At 36.1% G+C, this 18,986-nt stretch overlaps 2 protein-coding genes and 1 long non-coding RNA gene across 3 annotated transcripts; 2 read left to right on the top strand and 1 right to left on the bottom strand.

Annotated features, from left to right (window-relative positions):
• Positions 1 to 4,886: 4,886 nt before the first annotated feature.
• On the top strand, positions 4,887 to 5,582 carry LOC125195192 (secreted RxLR effector protein 161-like). Its single transcript, XM_048093377.1, has one exon. It carries the CDS (start codon positions 4,887 to 4,889, stop codon positions 5,580 to 5,582), a length of 696 nt encoding a protein of 231 aa, XP_047949334.1.
• An 8,163-nt stretch (positions 5,583 to 13,745) lies between these two features.
• On the top strand, positions 13,746 to 15,483 carry LOC125193610 (cytochrome P450 716B1). Its single transcript, XM_048091443.1, has 3 exons — positions 13,746 to 14,731; positions 14,834 to 15,024; positions 15,127 to 15,483. The coding sequence occupies exons 1-3, from the start codon at positions 13,771 to 13,773 to the stop codon at positions 15,421 to 15,423; spliced, it is 1,449 nt and encodes a 482-aa protein (XP_047947400.1). The 5' UTR covers positions 13,746 to 13,770; the 3' UTR covers positions 15,424 to 15,483.
• On the bottom strand, positions 13,872 to 16,107 carry LOC125193611. Its single transcript, XR_007171601.1, has 3 exons — positions 15,637 to 16,107; positions 14,867 to 15,043; positions 13,872 to 14,721 (listed from the first exon to the last, which is right to left on the bottom strand). It is a non-coding gene; the product is annotated as an uncharacterized LOC125193611 (long non-coding RNA).
• Between the last annotated feature and the right edge of the window lie 2,879 nt (positions 16,108 to 18,986).

The following is an 18,986-nucleotide window of genomic DNA, read 5'->3' as shown; positions in this document are numbered from 1 at the left end:
TCAACGTCAAACCATATCGCTACCCGTACTTCCAAAAGGCGGAAATTGAGAAACAAATCCGTGAAATGCTCCAGCAAGGGGTGATACAGACCAGCACGAGCCCCTTCTCATCGCCGGTTCTCTTGGTCCGGAAGAAGGACGGGTCTTTTCGCTTCTGTGTGGATTACCGGGCATTGAATGCCGCAACAACACCGGATCATTTCCCCATCCCGACTGCCGACGAGCTTTTTGACGAACTTAATGCAGCTCGAATTTTCACTAAGTTAGATCTCCGATCGGGATATCACCAAATCAGGATGCATGTCGATGACATCCATAAGACGGCTTTCCGTACTCACGACGGTCACTTTGAGTTTCTCGTCATGCCCTTTGGTTTGACAAATGCCCCGTCTACTTTCCAGGCTGCTATGAATAGTATTTTTCAACCGTTCCTTCGGAAATTTGTGATAGTCTTCTTCGATGACATCTTGGTCTACAGCAACAATATGGACGACCACATCCACCATATCACGGAGGTCCTCACCACGCTCCGCGGAAACTCCTTTTTTATAAAGCAGTCCAAGTGCGCTTTTGGAGTGGCCTCTATTGATTACCTTGGCCATATTATTGGCGCAGGCGAGCTCCGCGTCGACCCAGCCAAAATCGAGGCCATAATTTCTTGGCCAGCCCCTGCAAATGTGAAGCAACTCCGGGGTTTTCTAGGTTTGACTGGATATTATCGGCGCTTCGTCAAGCACTACTCACTAATTGCAGCCCCTTTGACGGAGCTATTAAAAAAGGATTCCTTTATGTGGTCTGACGCCGCAGCCACGAGCTTTGACGATTTGAAGACGGCTATGAGCTCCACGCCAGTCCTACGCCTCCCAGATTTCTCCGATACGTTTGTAGTCGAGACAGATGCGTCCGACTTCGGGATCGGTGCAGTTTTAATGCAACAGAATCATCCCATCGCTTATTTTAGCAAGAAATTGGGACCTCGGAGACGCCTCGCCTCGACGTATCACAAAGAGCTTTATGCTATAGTCGAGTCGGTGCAGAAATGGCGGCAGTATTTGCTGGGTCGCGAGTTTATAATTCGGAGCGATCAGCGGAGTTTGAAGGAGCTTTTGTCGCAAGTGGTGCAAACACCGGACCAGCAATTTTATGTGCGCAAACTAATGGGGTTTAAGTTCACCATCGAGTACAAAACAGGGGCGTCCAACAAAGTGGCCGATGCTTTATCACGTCAGGCCGACGATGCTACGACAGACCGGCCACATATACTGGCTCTATATGCACGGCCAATGCCGGCGGTTTTGGAGGTACTCAGGGCCGAGAACTCGTCACTCCAGGACATGATTCAGATGCATGAACTGGTTGCCACAGGAAAGGCACCGAAACATGTTTCGGTGACAGATGGGATGTTATACTTCAAGCGGCGACTGTTTGTTAGCCGGGAATCAGCAGTTTGTAGAGTGATTTTGAAGGAATGTCACGACGCACCAACGGCAGGACACCCAAGAGAGCGCAGGACCTTTGCGAGGGTAGCTTCCCTGTTTTAATGGTCGGGTATGCGTCGGGACATTCGGGATTATGTGGCCGCATGCTTCACTTGCCAAACTACGAAGTACGTACGCGATAAACCAAACGGTCTCATTCAACCCTTACCGATTCCAGACATGGTGTGGGAGGCAGCTTCCATGGATTTTATAGTTGGCCTACCCCCATCTTTTGGGTACACTGCAATTATGGTGGTAGTGGACCGTCTCACGAAGTATGCTCATTTCGGTGCTTTAAAAGGAGGTTTCGATGCACCAACAGTTGCCCGTCTTTTTGTTGACACGGTAGTTAAATTGCATGGATTTCCCAAGAGACTCCTCTCCGATAGGGATTCTATTTTCATGAGTGAGTTTTGGGATGAATTGCTTTCCCTCAGCGGTACCAAGCTACAATTTACCACCGCTTATCATCCACAAACGGACGGCCAGTCAGAGGTAACAAATCGCGCCTTGGAACAATACTTGCGCGCTTTTGTTTACGAGCGCCCTAAGCGCTGGTTTGCGTTGCTACCGTGGGCCGAACTGGCTCTTAACTGCAGCATCAATTCAAGTATCGGAATGTCGCCTTTTCAAGCCCTTTATGGTCGGGAGCCGCCGAGTTTGTTTGACACTTACGCACGGCCCTCGAACAACAAAGAGGTGGCAGAGCTGCTCGAGGAGCGCGAGGAGACGCTCCGGGCTTTGAAAAACCGGATTCAGCGTGCACAGATCGCCATGACGGAGTTCGCAAATCGAAAACGGAGGGATGTTGAGTTTAATGTGGGTGATTCTGTTTTGCTTAAGCTCCAGCCATATAGGCAGAAGTCGGTGAACAGGCCATTGTCCAACAAGCTCGCTCGTCGCTATTTTGGACCTTATGAAATTTTGGAACGAATTGGGAAGGTGGCCTACCGCCTACAGCTGCCCGTCGACAGCAAAATACATAACGTGTTCCATGTTTCGCTGTTAAAGGCGTTCGTTCCAGGCAAGACAATGGGTGTGGCCCTTCCGCCAGAGTTTAATCGGAGTCAGCCGTGTGACACGCCGGTGGAGGTGATGGGACGGCGTACGGTATTGGTAAATAAAATTCCTCAAATTCAATGGTTGGTCCGTTGGTCAGCCGATGCCGAAGGGAACTCCTCCTGGGAGGCAGAGGAGCTATTGCGCTCCCATTTTCCAGACCTTCGCCTTGAGGACAAGGTCGTCGCTAAGAGGGGGGGAGTTGATACGACCCTTGCAAATACTGCTCCGTTCAGCGATGAAGAGCTGCATGAACCCATGCAGCTAGACACGTCGGAGGTGGAAGAGACGAAGGAGCCAAGAGCGAGAGGTCGCGCCAAGAACAGAGGAACAAAGAAGGATCTACCGAAGAGGACCGCGACTCGGCCTGCCAAATACCGAGATTTCGTCAGCCATTAACGATAGATTTATTTTGATTTCTTTTTGATTTGTTTCCTTATTTTTGATTAATTCGTTTCCTTAGTTTGTCGTTCCTTTTCTTTTTTGATTAGTTTGTTTCCTTAGGTTGTCATTCCTTTTTCTTTTAGGATTGAGTTAAGTCTTTTGGGTTCTCTATAAATACTAGAGGATCCCCATAGTTGGAGTCATTGAGAATTAAAGAAATAAAAAACCTTTTTCTCCATCTTAAAGCTCTCGGTTACTTTTGTTTCATTATTTTTGCTACAACGTGTGCTCTCCGTTCTCGTTAGGATCGTTATTCCTATCAAACTAAGACAATAATAAGATTAAAATTTAATCAATTACAAAAAATACAATTATATAGAGACAATTCATCAATAAATAAATATACTATTTGATAATGGACATGAATTAAGAATACAACAAATGATATAAAGGTGGGCCGATAATTACGAATAAATCATCTTTCAAAAGTTGTAATTTATAAATATCATAATTAAATCATATGTAATCAATTCGGCTTAATTTCCTTAATAAACTAAACCTAATAGCATCGGGAATTTGGCAAAAAAAAAGAAACAATATAAGTCAATAACAAAAAATCTGGCACATCGTCTCCGTCGCCCGCGCACATAGGTATAAGATCGAACGATATTCTACTCAAAGGTAAAATTTATTTTGTAATTTCATCGATTCAAATTCTCAAAACATGCATGCCTATTATCTAACTAATTTAGTTCAATAAGAACGAATATGTTACTGGATCAATTAATTCAATGGAAATATTGTTAGGAAAAAAAATTGACAACATAATTTGGCTTAAAAATCAAATCTGGATGCATTTGGTTGTATATTATTATTATTATAATGATGTTGATTTAAATTGAAAATTAGGGTCTGATCATCTTGATCCAAAGTCGGAGTTGTTTAGGAGTAATTAAATACTCCAGTTCATCAAAATCAGATAGAAAGTCTCACAAAACCTAAAATCAGAGCGTGGTCCTTGTCGGCATGGCTTTCCGCTTGGCTCGACGCCTTCCTCTACGCAATTGCAGCCTCGTTCGATCTACCATTTGCTATGATACGTAGAACGATGGAACTGAATTTGGTAATCGTATTTGTATTTGTATTTGTATCTTTGCAAATAGATTGTTGGGACTGAAAATAGTCAAATGCTGAATTAGTTATATCGGTTTGGAACGTTTTATTCATCTTTGAAAACCATTTATATTGTGAAGTTTACAAGACAGAATTTACATCGGTGGACAATAACTCAGTGGGAGTTTTTGATGATCTATTGAGAGGGGAAATTACTCTTAGAGAGGACCTTAGAGAGACTCTCGAATGACCACCTCAAGACAATGAGATGCATCAAAGACAAGATGATGCAATAGTTGCATGGATGTCAAAACCGCATTTCTCAATGGAGAATTAGAAGGCGATGTCTATATGACACAACCTGAAGGTTTTGTATCGAAAGAAAGGCCGAATGCAGTGTGCAAGCTAAAGAAGTCCATTTATGGACTTAAGCAAGCTTCGAGGAGTTGGAATATTTGTTTTGACAGAACAATCAAATCGTTTGGTTTTGTCAGAAGCAAAGAGGATCCATGTGTTTATAGTAAACGCGAAAATGGAAACGTCGTATACCTTATCATATATGTTGATGACATCTTGATTATGGGAAGCGATCGTTCCATGATGCAATCCGTGAAAGAGTGGTTGTCTAGATCCTTTATGATGAAGGATCTGGGTGATGCTTCCTATATCCTTGGAATTAAGATCTATCGAGATAGACCAAATAGGATGTTAGGATTATCACAATCCACTTACATAGACAAGTTGTTAAGGCGCTTCTCAATGGAGAATTCTAAGAAAGGTTTTCTTCCTATGGGACATGGCATTGTATTGTCAAAGAAGGATTGTCCTTCTAATGACAAAGAAAGAGACAACATGAAGAGGATCCCATATGCTTCGGCTATAGGATCTATTATGTATGCCATGATATCTACTAGGCCAGATGTGGCCTATGCGCTTAGCATGACAGGCAGATTTCAGCAAAATCCCGGTGAGGAACATTGGAAAACTGTTAAGACTATTCTTAAGTACCTTAGAAGGACTAAAGAATATTTCTTAGTCTATGGTGGACAACCAGAGTTATCAGTTACTGGGTATACTGATGCTAGTTTCCAAACAGACCATGACGACTATAAGTCTCAGTCTGGATATGTTTTTATCCTCAATGGTGGAGCAGTGAGTTGGAATAGTTCCAAACAAGGTACAACTGCCGATTCCACCACCGAAGCCGAGTATATTGCTGCATCTGAAGCTGCCAAAGAAGCTGTTGCTTTGTTAGAGTTCGTTAAGGAACTGGGTGTCGTTCCGAGTGCCAGTAGTGCAATACCTTTGTACTGTGACAACACTGGTGCTGTTGCGCAAGCAAAAGAACCCAGAGCTACGAACAGGAACAAGCATGTTCCTAGAAGATATCATCTGATCAGAGAAATAATTGAAAGAGGCGACATAAAATTAGAAAGAGTACCCACTGATGATAATTTAGCTGATCCTTTCACTAAACCGTTATGTATAGCAAAACACAACAAGCACTTTGAGAGCTTAGGTGTTAAGCATGTTGGTAGATGGCTTTGAATCAGTGGGAGTTAAAGTTTTATATGTCTTAGAAACATTTTGTGTTGAGACAATATTACTTGATCACATTCTATGAAAATTTAATTTTCTATGGGTTTTGTGCACTTATTGGAATAATTGTTTTAAATGTTTGTCTTTATTCTAAATATTTGTTCCCTTGAATTATGACTGTCGTTAATGGAGTGAGACATTAATGATGTAGTATAATTCTAAAATAGCCCTAACCAATGATCATCAAGAATGGGATATTGATGATATGTTACAGGTTAGCATGGGGTTTGCATCACATTCTTCGAGAATGTAGTTGTTCTCACAACTATGAGATATCAGATACTCGTGATGGACACATGGTATACTTTGGAGAGTATTGGTATACCCTACTATTAAACTGTTTTGTTAAGTGTCTACAGTTTATTAGTGCATGAAGTATGTAATAGTCCTTGGATCTGAGGTCATTACACATTTTGTTTGTTGAGTGGTGTGCTTTGATCTTGTCCAACGCTTTGCCTCCCAAAGGAGGATTGAGACACGGACCTGTGTTGGGTATATCATAAGATAAATGAAAATGGTAGTTGAGCCAAGAATGAGATTCATTCCTCGATTAGAATTTCGAGAGAACACTCAAATTCTCTATATTACTTGACCATTAAGTCATTGGCCAATGCAAAGATATATTCGATTAAAGTAATTGAATATGATCGAATGGGTCATTTAATAAAGATGAGATAAAGTGATTGAGCTATTTGGATGACACATAGCAAATCTTAGGCTCAATCGGGTGGTTCGTGAATGAAAGGATATTACTATAAACTTTATGTAAAGGCTTGTTTACCGAATTCACGTAAACGTCCTTCATATATCGAGCTACGCTGCCAACGCAGTCTAGGAGTTTTGTGCAGACTTCGATTAGATCGTCGTCGATAATGAGGGCCTAAAGGGTCACACTATAAGTGTATTTTGATCCGCTCAAGGGTACAAAGTTGGAACTGCGTATTATATCTAATGCTAGTCCAAGTGGGAGATTGAAAGGAAATGGGCTAGAATTAGATTAATATGGATTAATTAATTATAGTTGGGCTATAATTATATTAGTCCATAAGCCCAACAATCATGAAACCCTAGTGACTCTTCATCTATATAATGGTTATTTATTCTCCATTGTGGGACATGAGAAATAGCGTAACATTAGAGAGAAAATACGTAAAGCTTTGTAGAGAGAATTCCTAGCATTCTTCTACGGAGCAATTGTACCGGGATAGTTCCTGCATCGGATTGGATTGCACGTGGACCTCGATAGTAGTGGATTCAACTTGCAGGATTCAATCGCAGAAGAAAACAACACAACAAGTAAGATTTAGTTCCGTTGTGTTTTACATGCTCAACTTGCAAAATCTTTTATTTTAGGGACATTTTTACATTTATCTTGGATAATAATCTAAATTTAATTAAACTTAATGAACTTTTTAATATTCCATTATTTAACTCTATAAAGATAATATCATCTTGTTATCCAATAATCTCAATAAGTTGTTGAGAATAATAAAAAGATTAACTGTGATGATTGAAGATTAAAATCGAAGTTTTTTTTAGAATAATTATCCGAATTTTCAATTGATTATTTATATTTATATTGAAAGATACATTTCCCTGAATATTTATAATCATAAGATAAGTTAAATAGTAAAATTAAAAGATTCATTAAATTTAAGTAAATATAAATTATTATCTAAGATAAAAGTAAAAGAATATCTTAAAGTAAAAAATGGTATAAGAGCATCCACAATGGGGCGGACGATGCGACGGACGATGCATCGTCCGCCCCTTAGTCCTCCATTGCAGCAACCCGCCCTAAGCCTATTCCTTAGTCCGCGGACTATGCATCGTCCGCGGACTATGCACACATTTTTGCATAGTCCGGCCTATAGTCCGCCCCATTGCAGGGGGGACGGACTATAGGGCGGACTATGGACACATTTTTCTTTTTTTTTTTTTCTTTTTTTTGTATTTTCTTCTATATATATCACCAATTTTTTTACTTCATTTCACACATTTCACTTTACTCTCTTCCCCATCTCAATTTCTCTCTAAATTCAATTATGAATTCCGACGATTTCCATATTTGCAAGCATAAAATATAAAAAATAAAAAATAAATACTGACAATAGGATATGCCTTTAATTTGTGGTGTTTTTATAATTTTATTCTTGCTAATTGATATATTTGCAAACATAAAAAATAGGATTAATGAATTTTTATAGTGTTTAAATATTCAAATAATAAGTAAAATGCTTAGGGCGGGGCTTAGGGCGGGCTATAGTCCGCCTCATTGCAGGTGGAAGAGGCAGAGGATAAAATGCTGATGTGGCGGTGCATAGGGCGGGGCTTAGGGCGTCGTATAGTCCGCCCCATTTTGGATGCCCTAAGGACCTAATAAAAGTTATAATCAAAGTATAAGGACCTACTAAAACGAAAAAATTGTACGAGGATGTGATGAAATTTATGAGAAAAGTATAAGGACCTATTAAAATGAAAAAATTGTACGAGGATCTAATGAACATTTTGATTAAAGTATAAGGATCTGCGAATGTGTTTTACCTTTTGTTTTTTACTAAAATTTAGCTTGGAAATGAATGCACTTACTTTTTGTTACTTTTTTAATACGCGCAATATTTTACTAACTCATTATCCTACTCACATTTTATTACTACTATAATGTTAATGCTCCCTCTGATCAGTCCTATTTAAGATGGATTTTAGATCTCATTCGCAGATAGCCCAAAATGAAAAAAATGGACTCCTATTCATGGACGGAGGAAGTGTCATTTAGAACTGATATATGCAAGCATTGACTGCTCAAATTCATTTCTGAAAAAAATATATTAATATTTTGTTGTGAGATTAAAGCCCATTAACTATGGGCCCATAGAATACCTAGACCAACCTATTGGCCCACTATCTCTGTACGTTGATTGTTTTCTCGCCCCCCAAATTTAATGAATTTTACAGCACTCACCAACATCGAATTAGGGTTTTACCATATTTTTCTTAAATCCTAATTTTATATATTTTTCTTATTAATCCCGTAACTTTAGTTTTCAAACCATAATTAAAAATCGCAATGATTTGCAATTGTCCAATTGGTCCATTTGGTGAAATTGAGATGTGAGAACGAAAAATTATATTCAAATAAATAATAGTGTTTGCATATTCATTTTTATTTGCAACGTGGCATAATCTCATTTTCGGTGAGTAAGCATATGCCAAAAGTATTCTAAAGAATATTACTAGTATTTCTTTTATAATTATAGAGGAATGATATGCTGCGGTCCTTTACATGAGCGCCACTTAGGCGACTGCTGACGTGGCAGTGACATAATATTTTTTGTTTCTCTCAATATTCTCCTCCTCTTTTTATTAATTTCTCTCTCTGCAAACAGCACTTATGTTCTTCTGCCATGGATTGCATATCCGAAAATTTTATTCTTATTGAGATGTTCATTCTTCTGTGCAAAACAATTAAATTCAGTAGTCAATTCGTTCCGATGAGTTTTATCTATTGAAAAATCTGGCCAAAACAATATCTGCAAATTTCGACATCCTAGTACATAGTAGTACTCTTCTACTTCTCTAGCTCTGCAAATTCTCCATTTTCTTTGCAATAAAAAAGCAATATCTCTTTCATTTTTGTTTAGAGAGAATGAGAAACCAATTATTGTGATAAAGGGGTATGATTGAAAATTTTCATTTTGTTAGTGAAAACTAATTGCAGAAATTTTAGGAATGATTCAATATCACGGCACTCATTCCTTTTATTTTTCTTCAATGAATTTCTCTCCTCAGTAGCACGTTCTTCTTTAAAAGACATCCCTGCAATATTGCCTGCGCAATTCTCTTTCTCTTCTTTAATTTTCTTCTCAATTCTTTCTTTATCATAATAAAGAATACGCCAAAAATGATGAAGTACTATGCAATTTTCAATTTCAGACCACAATTCACTCTTGATTTTTCTCACCCTTTCTCTTTCTAGGTGATAATTATCGTCAACAGCCCTCAACCACTTTCAAATAAAAGAATTATTTCCAGAATGAGCAGTGAAACACAAATAGAAGAAAACGCAAATACCGCGTCGTTGATAGCAAAAACCATTTGATGAAATAACTGAAAATAAATATTATAGGCATGACGAGGAGAGAATTGAGAAAATGAGTAGGAATTTGATTAAAATTGCTCAGATGGATTTTGGTTCTCACACAATATATGCAGAGAATTGACGAGATTAGAATCGAGCAAGAAAGAATAAAATAGTCAATCTTCTTCTTCTTTATCAATCATCCTTCGACAGATATCAGAAAGTTGCTAAATGTAACCATGGCTTCTGATTGTGATTTAAAAAATACTAAGAAATTAAACGGAGAAAATTGTGGAAAATAGGTAGAGATCGGACTTTTTCAATTTTGCAGAGGGGGAGTAGGTTTTCGAAGCAGAGAGGAGAGAGAAATCCAGAAGAAAACTAAAAGGAAGGAGTGCGTGAGCGGTGGGTGATCTGGAATTGTCGCTCAAGAGTCGCTCATTAAGAGTCGCTCAGCAGATCAAAACTGTATAATTATAATTTTATGTACCGGTTTAATTATGGCCCATAATCAATTAGATAATTTATGGAACTTAAATCAGCGTAAATCAGTCATTTCTCTTATAGCAAAATTTATAAGTTAACCATTTTTCTCTTTGTAGTGTTCCACTGTGAATCAGTCATTTCTATTTTAGCAAAAATTTACTAGTAATATTTCCTCCTCCTTATATAATTTGTCACATTTTTACCATTTTTGTCCTTACAACAAAGTTTGTTTCACTTGGAATCTTACCAAAAATAGACATTAAATACATCTCTCAATCTCCTCAATGTAGGATCCTTATTCCACTACATATCCCCATTTAATACAAAGTCAAACAATTTTTCAAAACTTGCACCGATTCAAACTGGGACAAACTTTATGGAATAGAGGAATTATTTTATTTCTCTTACTTATTTTCTTACCTACTTAATTCTCTCTTTATTACACTACCTTTTTTTTTCTTTCATGCTTTACACTTTCTCCACTTACCTCTTTAATATGAATTTCTAAAATCATATGCGCTATAAAATAGATATAAATTATATGCACATTATCCTTTAATTTAGTTCTGTTTTTGAGTATATAATTGCATGACTAATTTATCCTTAGTGGGGTAATTTTTGATCTTTTTTTAACATTGTTGAAAAATTATTTAGAATATGAATTAATCATTATAGTAGTATTAATTAACACACTATATGATTAAATTTTTATATTTAGTTATAAAAAATGATTTAGATTATGAATTAATCATTATAGTAGTATTAATTAACACACTATATGATTAAAATATTATATTTAGTTGTAAAATATTTTTTATAATTCTGTGTCTTTTGTGATATTCTTCCTTTTTATCTATAAATTTTCTAAAATAATTCATACTCCCTCTGTTCATGAAAAATAGTCCTATTTTGCTATTTTAGGATATTCGCAAAAAATAGTCTCATATGTAGAAATGGAAAGTTGACTTTTCATACTCTTTTCCACTTTTTATCTCATCTTTCATATTTTACCCCCCTTTTCTCTTCCACTTTTTTTTACTTTATCACTTTTTTCTCTCTCTTACTTTATCAATTTCTAATTAAAATTCGTGCCGCCTACAAACGAGACCAATTTTTGTGGACAGAGGGGGTAATAAATTAACAGTGAAATCATTTATCTTATCCATTTTTTATGCGTTTATCTCTTTATTTTTGTGATATTTTTTTCGTATATTATTATTTCTTGGCTTGTATTTTATCATTAAGTAACCAAATATATATTCGATTTTTTAAATTTTAAAATATTTGATAATTGAATATTTCATATTGAGAAAACATTAATCATTATCTCTTCTTACTTGATTAAAATGGAGGGTGATTAAGTAAATTTAAATATATAAATTTTACTTTTTAATTAATGAAAGTTTACAAAATTATCCCAGATTCCCAGTTATGCATAGAACTACGTAAATTTATCGCAATCACTAATGAGTTGTACTTGTTTTTTTTTTTTTTATCGAATTTTCCAATGATAGATAGTCTGACATGGGTTAAAATGGTGCAAGTTTGAAATTTAGAAAAAAAAATTAAATCCGAAATTTGGAGCTTAGAATGAGTAAAAATATGTGATCCGATCATCCGACTAATGAGATGGCATCAAATTTCATAGCTTCAACTTGACTTACACTAGAACTGGAATTCTCAATTACAACTGCAAAAGAGTTGATTCGTACTGCTACGATATCTCTCACAATTGAATTAAAGTAATTTGTGAGGATGATGAGAATTGAGAAGAGTAGAATAAAGTAGAGTAGGTGGTCGTGAATAAGTGAAACACTCATACCATTTCCTGATTTATTGAAATAACGGTGTATCTTCACTATTACTCACACCAAATATTTATGGATGCTCAGAATCAAATCAATTGAGTTATTTTTTGAGCTGTCTAAGCAATAAACACAATGAGTGATTGAATTGAATTCGTAAATTGAAATACTTAATCGCGTTTAGTTTAGTACTACTCGCTACTCTGGGTCGAGTGTATATTTTGGGTTTTTAATTGGTTGATTGCATTAATTCCCAAACTATTTCCAAAATCTTATTATTAAGTACATTTCGTTCACAAGAAATAACAAAATTAAATTTAAAACCTTGGTTTGGTTATTAAACTGAAGTTGGCAACTTTTATTCTACTGGAAGGCATTATGTTATAATTGAATCATTTTTCTTTATAAATCTAATCAAATATATTAATCTATTATTTTTTATTTTATTTTCTTACTTGTTATTTATTTCTATCATACTTTATTCTCACTTTAACTTACTAAATGTTTATTCCTTTTACTACATAGTAAAAAAATGCCTCAAAACTAACAGGAAACAGAAAACAATAAAATGAGAGATGGGTACGAATCCATCCATTCCTATGCAGTACTATAGGGCCTTATTTATATAGGTATTTATAAAGCCCAATTGCCCTTGGCGGATGGGTTTTCTTCAAATAATCAAGAATCATGTTCCCACTTTGAAGGATTTGGACGGTGCATACAAGCTTTTTTAAGTCTTATTTTGAAAAATATTTCCATCTAAATAAGCAATATAATTCATTTAAGTTGGGATGTAGTATTACATAAATAGATACCTTTGCAGATTCAACCTTGTTGTCATGTTCTTAAATAATCAAATACAGATCCACGAATTCCTCTTTCAACAATTTTAAAAATTCTTACATTCTGGGATCTGCTAATTAATTAACTATTTTCGGGGTCAACCCTTTATTTGATCCTTAGATAATTCTTTATCTTAGGGAAGCCAACTTTTATGATCCTATGGTTAGCAAATTGATTCGATTGCAATTATTTTCAACGTTTTAACAAATTGTTGCAATGAATAATGACACCTATTCTTTTATTTTGGCAAAATAAACCAGTTGATAACATTTCTACCTTGTCATTTGAAATCCAGTTCCCATACGATGTCGTTGTTGTATCAGTGATATGTGGCCTATTTTGGTCATAAATAAATAAAATATTGCTATTATTGCAACACTTTATAAAATGTGTTGACAATCAAAATCAAGTCAAAGTTTTTTAATCGATTAACCCTAATCCTAAATAAAATACCTAACAAAGCACCCTAATGCTAGCCAAGATTCCTGTTCCAGGCCAGCATTTGACTTTGAACACAAGCTATTACAGCTAAAAAACTTAAGTATTGGACAAAGCAGATATCTAGGGATTCTCTGTTGATTGAGAATTTTCAATCCTATTTGACTAATGACAGGATTAAAAATATAATTGTTCTTTAATCAGCCCTTAGCTTATTTCAGATGTCCAGTTTTTGCTACGCTTTATATTAATCAAAGAAGGTAAACATGGGAAGTTATTAATGATTGCATGATTCGCCGACCTTTTTCCATCCATAAGTTGACCTTATTATTATATAGTAATCTTTATTAAATCCATTTCTAATTATTTTCTATCATGTCTGTGTGTGTATAAATACCAGATTTTGTTTGGATCAAGGCATAGTAAGCTCACTTTTTCTTCTGTTTTGTGTGAGAGTGTGTATATAAATAGTAGATTCACATTTGCAATGAATCTTGAAGTGAATCCTTTGTCTTTCTCTGTTATTGGTGTTGTTATTGTTGCTATTGCTTCATTTGCGTTTGTGATGAAAAATTGCAAAAGCAAAAATGAGAGGAAACTGCCTCCGGGGAAGATGGGTTGGCCTTGGGTCGGTGAAACCATAGATTTCTACAAAGCTCAAAAGAAAAATAGGCTTTACCAAGACTTCATTCAAGCCCGCATCCGAAAGCACGGCCTCACCTTCAAGACGAGGCTGATGGGCCACCCAACTGTGGTGGTGAGTGGGGCCGAGGCCAACAAGTTCTTCCTCTCCAACGAGTTCAAGCTAGTCGTGAGCTCGTGGCCCTCCTCCTCCGTGCAGTTGATGGGAGTGAACTCGATCATGGAGAAACAAGGGGAGGCGCACCGCTGCTTACGTGGCATCGTGGCCACCAGCCTCAGCTCGTCCGGCCTTGACAATCTGGTGCCTAGGATTTGCAACACCGTGACAATGCACTTGGAAAGATATTGGAGTGGTGGGGAGAAAACTATTAGTCTCTATGGGCTAACAAAAGTTTTGACATTTACTATTGTTCTAGAATGCTTGTTGGGGATTGAGGTGAAACCCGGGATGTTGGAGATGTTCGAGAAGGTTCTTGAAGGGGTGTTCGCGGTCCCTTTTAGCTTCCCAGGGTCCAAATTCTCAAGGGCGAAAAGGGTGAGGAAGGAGATAGAGGAGATGCTGGTGGAGATTGTAAGGGATAGGAGAAGAGAAATGGAACAACAAGAGCAAGAACAGAGTGAAGGGGGAGGGATTCTCCTGTCCAAGTTTGTTGCTGCCCTGATTCGAGGTGAGATTACTGAGGCGGAGGTGGCTGATAACATTGTGTTGCTCGTGTTTGCAGCCCACGACACCACCTCCTTCGCCATTGCCATGACCTTCAGGATGCTGGCTCATCATCCAAACTGCTATGCTCTCCTTCAAAAAGGTATTTGCAAGTTTCAATTTTTATTTCAGTAATAGTATGCGATTAACTACATTTCAAACTTCTGGCTCACTTCTCTCATGTGATCATTCAAACACAAAACAGAACATGAAAACATGATACGCAGCAAAAGCGTACCAGGCGAAGCTCTCACGTACGAGGATGTGAAGAAGATGAACTACACATGGCAAGTGGCACGCGAGAGCATCAGGATTTTCCCTCCAATTTTCGGGTCTTTTAGAAAAGCAATCCAAGATATTGAATTCGATGGATATATGATTCCCAAGGGCTGGAAGGTAAGTAGCATTCGTAATCCTGGAAACAACAAGTAAAATAAAATAAAAAAGAAAAACATCAACATTATGAATATCTCCTTACAAAGAATTCGTAATCTGCAGGTGTTGTGGACAGCATATGGAACACATTATGATTCGAACTACTTTGAAGATCCGTTGAGATTCGAACCAGGTAGGTTCGACGACCCGGTCCAGCCCTTCTCATACGTTCCGTTTGGCGGAGGGCCAAGATTGTGTGCAGGATACCAATTAGCGAAGCTGAACATACTTATATTTGTACATTATGTTGTGAGTAGGTATAACTGGACATTAGAGAATGTTGATGAGCCAATTACAGTAGATCCTCTCCCATTCCCTTCTCAAGGAATGCCAATTAGGATCTCTCCCAAGTCGCAATAGCAGAGTATTTCATCAGTGCATTAATGAATTTAATTTGATTGATCACAATATGTCTCAGCTTTTCAATTATTTCAAATCGATGCATATAGAACAAATCAATCAAGAAAATAGGATCCCACCATAACAACCCACGAGCAATTCAACTTCTTCATCCCTACAATTTTACTACAATAGTTGATTATAGGAAAGCATATGGAGTATCATAATTCATACCCAAACAGCATGCTGCAACATTGCCTACATTCACTGTTGTCCCAATCGAATCCTAGCTTTGTACCCATCACAATGAGAAGCGTGACCCCCAAATGCTGCTCTTTCGACCAAATTCCACGGCGCAAGCGATGTCTTCGAGGTTGATTCTCTGCCTAAGGCAGCTTTTAGGTCACCCCACCACATGTTCTCTGAACCACTGTTTCCGAAGCCCTTTGCTTCTTCTCTGTATCTATTTGATTTAGGGGGGTTGCAAATTTCAACGCTGGGGCCGAATTACTCAACAAGGTATGGCTTTCTTGATTCTTTTACCTTTAAAGTCTCAAATTTACACTTCGTCAGAAAATATTTTGTGGAATGTGGATTCTGAATTGAGTACTCGGTTTGCTGGTGATATGAAATTGGCTAATTATAAAAAGGTTAATCAATACCTCTATACCATATATAAAAAGGGAGTTTTAGAAAAATTTACAAGATTGCATTTAATTTTAAAAATTATATTAAATTAAAAATGTATAATTAAAGCCACTTAAATGTTTAATTAAAATCTAAAAATATGTGATTAAGTGGAGTGAGCGGGAGGCTATTAATACAAAGTGGAGCCACCCACTCTTGCTGTTATCTTTTCAATCTCGTGCTATGATTCTTTGGTTTCAAGTTGGCAGTTCCCACGGTGGCTATTTTGTTTTGGATTATTTGGAGTATAGATGTCTCTTTGTTAAACAATGCTATTAAGTTGCTTTGTTTAATTTCTTGAAGATAAGCAGGGCTCACATACGTCATTTCCTTTCAGTATTTAAAAATTTTAGGTTATGAAGTATTAAAACATGCACAATCTCATAAAAAACTCCGATTGTCTCAAAGCAGGGTTTCAGGCGCCAATATTAGCTGAAATGATAACCCTTTTAGTCCTTGGTTTTGTGTAGGTCAGTTTTATTTTATGTTTTAACTTTTTGGTTCCTCCAGGCATTAATTTTGCTACAAATATCAATTTCATTCCTCCAGCAGTCCTTTTACTTTCTAACCTCCCAGTCAAATAACTTTTTTATCAAAGCCTTCTTTTGATTTACAATTTTAGTTACTCTTCATCTCCGTGCACCACTTTCCTTTGTGCCATTACATGATTATTAGATTTTTTTTTCCTGGTCATGCTATTCTCCGAGCACTTATGACTGTGGCTACTCCTGTTAGAAAAGGCTTGCCATGGGAGTGGGCGATGATCTAAGGTCAGAGAAACTGCTTACAATACGCAGATTTCAGTGGTTTGTGCATCAACAAATTCTTTAATACTTTATACAATTGGCTTAGTTATCATCTCACTTGGTTCAGTTGCTTTTATTTTACAATTTTTAGTCTTTTTAAGGTCCAAATCTGACACCATTAGGAGGAAAGGATACAAAGTTCTTTCTTTAACAGTTCCATTGTCAGCAAATTATGTTGCTCTATTGTTGCACAAATTCCAGATATGGCTAAAGATTTTTTATTTCTCATGAAAGATATAATAAACATAAGCCTATTAATTGTTGGGGCTATGAAGATATTTTCCAACTTCGGGGTGGGGTGTAGTATTGCTTCCACTTGACAATAATTTGAAAGATCACAAGGTGTGAAAGATATTTATTACTACTATTAATTTAATTTTGAGTTACTACCAAATCTTCTATAAATACCAATTCTATTAATCAAAAATACAATTTCAATGGAGAAGCTTCTGTCCATCAAATCAGCTCCTAGCTATTTAATCTAATTTGTATTTTTAATTATACTATTTATGGTTGTCTTATTTTAGTTTCTTTATCTTTCTTTTTATTACTGTATATATGTTACTCTTGTTTTAATTGTCTTATTGCAAACCATTAAAAAAAATGTATGGGCAACTATTTTGTAAAATCTTCACTTATTTTTGCAGGTATACTATTGCATAAAGAAAGCTTCAAAAGTAACAATTCTACACGAAGATATGAATCCACAACCTGTTGGTTTGAAAATATAGATATTAATCATATTGGAAGACATAGTTACGTTTAGTTAGAGATTTGAGGCTATTCAGTTTTACCTTTACTAAACTCATAGAATTATCGTATCACCGATTACTCAATATGCATGAAATTATAAACAATTCAAGATATTGACATATTGGTTTACCTCTCTTGCTTTTCATTCTTGCTTTCAAGAACCACATCACTGATTTCATACTTGCTTTCAAGAGTAACATTACAAAGTGGAAATTAATCTACGTTAGTCATATCACTCTTTTCTCCATGTTGTGTGTTTGTCTCCTAAGTTTGAACTGACATGCATTTTGTAACAAGGCCCTTCCTGAGAGTCCTAAGTTAGGAATCTAAGAAGATGTTAAATGAGCTCAAGCGCAACTCAGTTGCGAACTCTGTGCATCAACAGAGATGCCAATATCTTTGAGTAGGTTTGAATTTAGGCATATTAGAATTTCATTGGCTATTGAAAAACCTTGAATTTTATAAAACAATTAAACTGAAGCATGGAATTTGAATTCCTGATAATAACGAAGCATTGAAGCGTGGAATTTGTAATAATAATGTAGTAAAATATTTTAAATATTTTTGTAAAGTATTTTATAAAATAAATGATTTATTGAAGCATTGAATTGGTTTAGTTTCGACTTACTATATCACCATATATTCATATGAGAAAAATAAAATGGATCGTGCATCGCACGTGGGTTATACTAGTTATTTATAAAATTGCATAATTTGGTTAGTTTAAGTTACTGCTAAATTTTTTAAGAATTGAATGATAAACATGTTTAATTTCTCAATTGGTTCTTACTAATTTTAGAAACTTAAATTATGTAATCTGTTATCTGTATTTAATTTATGTAATTTTAAGAAATTAAATTACATTTTTGGTACTGAATTAATGTAATTTTGAGTTATTAAATACTTAACATTACAAATAATGAAAGTTTTATAAATGGAATTGGATAATAGGTATAAAAAAAAAGGGTTTTAAAATAATATAAGTAGTGGTATAGGGTAATGATAAAATGCAAACTTATGTATTGTACAAACTCAAAATTCCTTAACACATCTTTAACACAGTTTCAATACAATATCAACACAGTGTAAAATTTAAAAATTTTAATGTCATCACAGTATCAACACAATATCAACACCGCATCAATAATTGACTACCGTTGAAATTCTGTTGACATTTTTCGGTTGATACTTTTTTGGGATCTGTTGAATTTGAGAGGCGGAAGGTGACAAAAGAGGACATTCGGGAGTTAATATTCCGCGAGATACTAGAGTACCATCCTCAGCTGTTGAAGGACTACATCAATGGAATCGAGAGAACTACCTTTGTCTATCCGAGGT

Source organism: Salvia hispanica, chromosome 6 (genome assembly GCF_023119035.1).
Source record: "Salvia hispanica cultivar TCC Black 2014 chromosome 6, UniMelb_Shisp_WGS_1.0, whole genome shotgun sequence".
In the NCBI taxonomy this organism is placed as follows: domain Eukaryota; kingdom Viridiplantae; phylum Streptophyta; class Magnoliopsida; order Lamiales; family Lamiaceae; genus Salvia; species Salvia hispanica.
This window is presented reverse-complemented; position numbering and strand designations above follow the sequence as displayed.